The sequence below is a fragment of the Ixodes scapularis genome, unplaced genomic scaffold (assembly GCF_016920785.2).
Source record: "Ixodes scapularis isolate PalLabHiFi unplaced genomic scaffold, ASM1692078v2 PGA_scaffold2__306_contigs__length_199485367, whole genome shotgun sequence".
Lineage (NCBI taxonomy): Eukaryota > Metazoa > Arthropoda > Arachnida > Ixodida > Ixodidae > Ixodes > Ixodes scapularis.
In genome coordinates this window covers 70,161,321-70,168,108 of record NW_024609857.1, presented here as the reverse complement: position 1 = coordinate 70,168,108, position 6,788 = coordinate 70,161,321, and the positions used below count along the sequence as shown (strand labels likewise).

The following is a 6,788-nucleotide window of genomic DNA, read 5'->3' as shown; positions in this document are numbered from 1 at the left end:
AAAGAGCGACGAAACAAAATAAAGAAAGGACCGCCAATCGGCAGCGCGTGCAAGCAGAGGCAGTAGTGACAGGAAGCGCGAGGTGTGTCTTTCGTACGGCCGGCATCAACTCACGCACTGTCCAAAGATGTACTCTGTTTTACTCGTAGGATTGCAACGCTGCGGAATGTAGGCGTGTGATTTCAGAAAGCGCGTCTTACCATTTCTACGCGCGAGTGCTCCTGCAACCCAAGCATTGTATACAGTTACGTCCTCGCACCCGTGCCTTGGCCAGCCCCGTACACAACTTATGCAGTATCGAAAAGGCATAGTTCAAAATTGACGGTCCCACTTTTCCATACCGCTTCAAAACCACATCTCGCTCAAATCACTTGGCAGCCGGACAATTTTGGCAGGGGGCCTCAAGTTGGGGATTATCCGGTACATTGTCCTCCCAACAATGAACGTGGGCGCGACGGGCCAGAGGGTGAACACGTGAAAGGAGGGGCGTAAAAGTGGAGAAGGAAACTCAAGGTCGCAAGCGACGGGAAAAAGGGTTTCGAAATTGGCGCGCAGGTTTTGCAGCATTTGCTCATACGGACAGCCAACGCCGCCCTGGTGGTTCAACTAATGTTTTGTTCAAGATGGCCGCCGTGGTACCGCAGCCTTAAACAGTAGCAGGTCTTGTTTCGCGAATCCACGTAAATGCAGTAATATCAAGCGAACACACACACACAAAAAAAAATCTACCCAAGACTCCGGTGACGACAAAAAACGACGGGTAGGAGGATGAAAAGAACCACACACACACATAACATACACGCGAGAGTAGCACCAGCAGTGTGGAACGAGAGGCTTAACATTGCCGACCCATCTCTTGCTCGTGTGCGGCAATGACTGGATTGTTTTTCGGTTCCTTTCCGTTTTGAAATGTCTCAGCGTACCTTTGCAGACAGTCAGCAGCTCACACGCAACGTAAATTTACAAGAATCAGAGCCCGTACGTACGAGGGAAGATGTCGCATTGGAAATTCGGAGCCGGCTCATTCGAAAAGTGTGGGGAGCTGCGGGACTGCGCGTAGTCTCGCGGTTACGGGGATAATAAAAAATTTAAATTTGGTGCTTTCAACCTTGGTAACACGTTGTATATTACGTTTATATTATATATAAAATAAATTGTACAAGACTGCGCTTTTGAAACGTGTATTAATGTCGGATAAACGCGCACAAACATCACTGCGCCGATACGCGTCGACACCGGCATTTTCTCACGTAGTTGCGCCATGGCCTTCCTTCCTCCGCCATTGTGACGTGCCCCCTCGGAGCGCTACGGCCTGATTTCTAGGAGGTGTTGGCCCGCCACGACTCCTCCCTCTGCCCCCCCCCCCCCCCCTCCCCCCGCTCTCGTGGCCCTCCTCAACACTCCCCTGGGCGCTGCACCCGGGGCGGTCTGCCCCCCACCCGCCCCCCGCAGCCCCCTTGTGACGCCACTGGCTACCTCGAATAACTCTGCAGCTCCCGTCGAACTGAAATCTTTTAGACCGATTCGGTGAAGCAAAATATTCTTCCTATGTTAATTTTCCGTTGCAGAGAGAACACCGAAAAGCTTTCCGGACGACTTTTCTACAAGCGCAGCAGCCCGTCAGTTGCGGCCAACGTTATTAGATTAGCCCAGTTACGGAACTGCTCATAGGCGCTGCATGCCCGAACAGTATTCCCCCTCACTCACCACGACTCGCCAAGCGTCGCTCGACGCGACGCCGGACAGCTGCTTTGGTAACTGCAGCGTATAGACCTTTTCCACAAGGGCGCCGCCATCTTGAAATGTCGTCACTTCCAGTATGGGCGAAAACATTACTTTGGCGTCACCATGCCAATAGAAGACATTTAGGATATAAGCCTAACCGTCACACATTCTCGTTTTGGCTCCCCTTTATTTTTTTATTAGTTACAGGTTGAAACGTTTTACTATTTTGACGTCGCCCATACTGGAAGTGACGACAATTCAAGATGGCGCCACTCCTGTGAAAAATGTCTCATCTCTGTGACGTCACGGCGCGGTGGTGGCGCGTCGGTCGCACTTCCGGTCTGGGGCTGTGGGCAGAAGTCCCCATGCCAGACGTGTATTCCTGCGTTGTTTTGAAAGGAACCAGACAAAAGCCTGCCTTCTCGTCAAAACGCCGCGACTGGGGCCGTACCAAAAGTGTCGAGAAAGGTTTGAAGGTCAGTTTTCAGGTGCTCGGTTCGTCCGAGAATCTGGATTTGTGCCGTAAAAAGGGAAAAGCAGACGCCTTCGGACAACGATTGCTTGGGCGGGAAGCACTTTGGGCTGAATTCACGGATACTTGTGGTCATCAGATTTATTTGTTTTGTTGCAACATGAACGCCAGAAAACTGTCAAGTTGTGCGGACTGCCTGCGGACTACGTTCAGTGCGTCTTCAAGTTCAAACGGCCGCCTGATCGTTCGAGTTGTCGTCTGCTCTCTCAAACGTTTCTGCTTGTCGTCTGCTCTCTTAGACGGCGCCGGCCCGTATATGTTGGCCCGGTACTTGCGATAAGAAGTAAGTGCAGGCCTCAAAAGACTTACGTTTGAAGGTTGGTAAGCAGGCTCGATATAAACAGTAAATACAAGATGTTGATCATTGTTACCAGTGACTATCTCTGACTTGCTATGCCTAATTGACTTGGTCCGATTCTGCTTGCGATTTTCAGTATCGACGTCGACCATCTCAGCTGCGGTTCACGCTTTTGCAGCCCGAGCGGCGTCGCGACTGAAAATTGCGAGCGAAATCTCCTCATGCGAATCAGGTTTTAGCGTACATACTGCGGCGTCCAAGCGGAATGAATCGCCACATGTCACATTATTCGCGCGAAGTTTCGCGGTATAACGAGCCTCGGTAATTTCGCTGACGCCGCTCAAGTAGTCGAACATCGCCAGGAAGACGTAAAATCAACAATTCGAACGCGCAAAAGAGCAGGAGGACTCACACCGACGCCGATAACATCGCATTTCAATGGTTTGTCTATGGGCGACGGCGATCTTCTTGCCCACACCCCCCTCGCGCATGCGCGGCGCCGGTGGCGTCCGCTAGGGGCGCTCCGGTTTGTTTGTAAACACACCTTCGTCCGGAAGTGCTCTTGTTAGCCTTGACCGCAAGGAGCAAAAGCGAACAATAATCTCGAACCCAGACGCTCACGGGGAGGGGGGGCTGCGTCGGCCTGCGCCGCCGCTTCCCGTTGGGGGCTTCTTCGCTGGTGTGCCGACTGCCGTTTCGCCGGCATCGGTCCTGTTTAAAGGCTCTGTTATACTCCGACGTAACGCGCGCGCGCGTGCGAGCGCGCCACAGCGACGTCACGTCGTCGAAAACCCGACGCTCTATACTCCGGCGTCGTGTCGTAACCGACGCGACCGGCGGCGTTCGACGCCGTCTGACCGCCTCGACGCCAAAATGGAGCATGCCGTATTTCGCGCCGGCCGCGCCGGCCGCGCCGGACCAGGATGCATCACGCGCTGGCTCCGGCTGCCCTCGCGCGGGAAGCAGACGACGGGAGCAGCTGCACCACTCTGTGGTGCAGCTGCGTGAAATAAAATTTGTGCGTGAAATAAAAATTGTGACTGTGTCTTGGTGGCGTTGCAAGCGCGAGATGCTTGGGCTTTTGCGTCGCGGCCGTCGCGCCGAAGAAACGCTATTCTATAACTTTCATGCGTCGCGTACGCTAACGCCAGCGCAAAATTTAGCGCTAGCGTGCGCTAAAATTGCGAACGTTACTCTAAAACTCTCAATGGACTGTTTTTCTGTTTTATGGGGAAGTGAACTCGCAGACTTTTTCTGAAAGTCCATACGCTATCAAGTGAAAAAAAAAAACGTTCAGCCTTTCCACTTTTGTGAAGGAAGACCAGCGGAGCTGTACTCGATGCGCTGCCGCAACACGCACGCGCCCGTTTCCCACTTCTTCTCGTCCGACACGCCGCCGATCGTGTATACGTCTCCGGCGAACCAGAGTCGGTCGCACACGGCGCACGTGACGCCAAACGGGTAATCCACGAACCCCCTCCGGAACCTCGCCGTCGCGCCCGGGAACTGTTCAGCCGGCGTGGAGTACAGTCGTAGCCGGGCCTCGCGCTTGCGCTTGGCCTCCGTGGCACGATCGTCGTCCATGGCGTTGTACCGCCGGCGCCCTTTACATCGCTGATTCCGTTCTCGGCGGAGGCTTTCCAGGCGAGCGATGTGCTCTTCTTTGGCAAGGGAATCTGAAGCGCACGACGCAGAGGAAGTTGAGGCGACAGCGGCTTTGCGGGGGTTGCGGACCCATTCGCGCTGCTGCGTACGTCGCCGCTCCTTCCGCAGCCAGTCTTCTTTCCCCAAAAGGGCGCGCGGCCCACCCATCCTAAGTCGAAACCGAAACTGATAAGAGCGTCGGAAACAGCGCCGCGCAAAACAGACGAGGACTAAGAAACACACGTGACGTGCGCTGCGCTCGTTACGTGTGCTTCTTTGTCGTCGTCTTTTTTTCGCGCCTGTTTCCTACGATGAATTCCCACAAACGCGCCCAACTATCCATTCTTCTATAATAGCTGGAAAGGTTGCCGCCATCTACTAGCGACGGTGGCAACAAGACTGGCTGTGTGCTTGCCGCCGTCACTTATAGATGGCGGTAAGTGTCTAGGTAGGTTTGTGTCGACAGGCGTTTGATACCGGACACGATCCTGGGGAACCTAGACCTTAACAGCTCCGCTGTAAAAAATAAACTTGTAACAATAAAAAAAAAAAAAAACGCAGGTGACTTTTACCAGATCGGGAACGCATTTGGTTCAGCAAATGATCCAGCTCATCTTGAACAAGGGTCAATCGACGAAGACATTCGCCGAATTCAACAAGCGGGCACCCTTCCTCGAGGTTCAAGGACTGCGGGAAGCATCAGGTACTCCAAGGCTCCTACGGACGCACCTTCCGATGAACAGATTGCGGCTCAGCGACAAAGCCAAATACGTCTACGTTGCCAGAAACCCCTGGGACTGCTGCGTGTCCAACTTCCATCTGATGCAGGACTTTCCGTTATTCGAGTTTGCCGACGGAAAATTCGACGAATTCCTGGACACGTTTCTCGACGGACGGTTCGGCTTCGGTGACTACTTCGACCACATCATCTCAGGTTACGATCACAAACACGATGCTAATGTGTTTTTCGTGACATACGAGGAGATTTGTAGGGATAAAGTGGACGTTGTTCATAGGTTGGCGCGCTTCTTGGGCGAGGAGTACGGCGATATGGTGCGGAGTGACAGCGCGCTTCTGAAACTTATTCTTGAACGGAGCAGCGTTGAATTTATGAAAAATCTGTTGCGAACCGACCCTAAAGAAATGTCGCAGGTATTTACGCGCGCCAATGTCCCAATTATCTCAAGTGCAGAGGCGAGCCAAGATACAAAGGAGGCCAAGTGCAGCTTTGTTCGGAAAGGTACAGTTGGGGGTTGGAAATCGTTCTTTTCGCCTGAAATTGTCGCAAAAATGCAGCATAAAATTGACGAAAAGTTCAAAGGTACGGATATTATGATGCTTTGGATGAACCAAGAACTTCCTGATAAGCATTAAGGTTTTCTTTGCCGTGCAAATTGGTTGTTAAAAAAACAAATTGAGCCAGGAACAAATATTCTGAGATCAAGTAAAGTTTGTGCTTTAGTCAGACGCGTAATAGTTTCATTTTTATGCTTTGTTTAAACATTGATACTGTATATGTACCGCTGAAAGCTTATCCCATACACGCAACAATTAATTCGATAAAATTTTGAATGAATGTTTGATGACCCTTAGCATAGTTTTACAAACTTGCTTCCTTGAACATTGTTTGTCGACTTCATGCATGTGCATATCCAGTCTCTGTAGAAATCCAGATGCCTGCTTAAGACTTTTTACTGTGAAATGGTCATTTTCAAGCTCGCGTTTCAACTAACCCATTGCCACTTTTACTGTTCAAATTAAAATGACGCTGCACCAAATTCTTTAATGTTCCGGCTTTAAGCATCCAAGAACAACATCAAAATAATCTTGAAGGATTGTTCATGTTCTTTTGTGATTAATGTTTGGTTCAATAACAAAAAAATAACAGAAGAAGGCTTTGATGTATTCGGTCATACCACCCTCTATGAACCTGGAGCGTCTACTTGCCCGCAAAGCACTGGGAAAACCCAATCGCTGCAACCTGTGGAGGCGCCTCGTTGAATGAGCCGACTGATCATATAGTTAGACAACAAAAAAAAACGGTCTGCGCTGGACGCATAGCATGGTGAAATGTCATTCTCGATGCGACTGCGCAGACCGTATTTTTGTTTTGTTTAAGATAGTATCAGCTTCGTCACTGGTCAAGCTCCCTCCCTAGGTCGCAGTGATTGGATCTCCCCAGTGTTTTGCGGCAAAGCGCACACTCCGCCTTAAAAAACGTATGCGCAAATTACCTTTAGCTCCAGCCAGAGTGTCGAACCGAAACCGAACCGAACCACAAACAGAAACCGAGATGTTATATTTAGCCGAACCGGAACTGAACCAAATCTAAATATTCGCCACCACCTCAAAACTGAGCTTGAACTAAACCGAAAAAAAAAGCTATAACGGTAACCGGTCCAACACGGTTCACGACATTTTTTTTTAAATTGTTATTATCACGATATTAATATATGAGAATACATCGTTGGCAGTTGTATTTCTGTCTTGATCAAATTGTCAGGTACAAAATTGCAATGTATGAGAAATTGTTGGTTTTCGTGGCGCTTTTGTATTGGCACTATGATTAGTCATATGTCGCGTGCTCAC

At 50.5% G+C, this 6,788-nt stretch overlaps 1 protein-coding gene across 1 annotated transcript; it reads left to right on the top strand.

Moving 5' to 3' along the window:
• Nucleotides 1-3,762: 3,762 nt before the first annotated feature.
• Nucleotides 3,763-5,752, top strand: LOC120844309 (sulfotransferase ssu-1). The gene is made up of 2 exons (XM_040216020.2): nt 3,763-3,777; nt 4,761-5,752. The coding sequence occupies exons 1-2, from the start codon at nt 3,763-3,765 to the stop codon at nt 5,571-5,573; spliced, it is 828 nt and encodes a 275-aa protein (XP_040071954.2). The 3' UTR covers nt 5,574-5,752.
• The last annotated feature ends 1,036 nt before the right edge of the window (nt 5,753-6,788 follow it).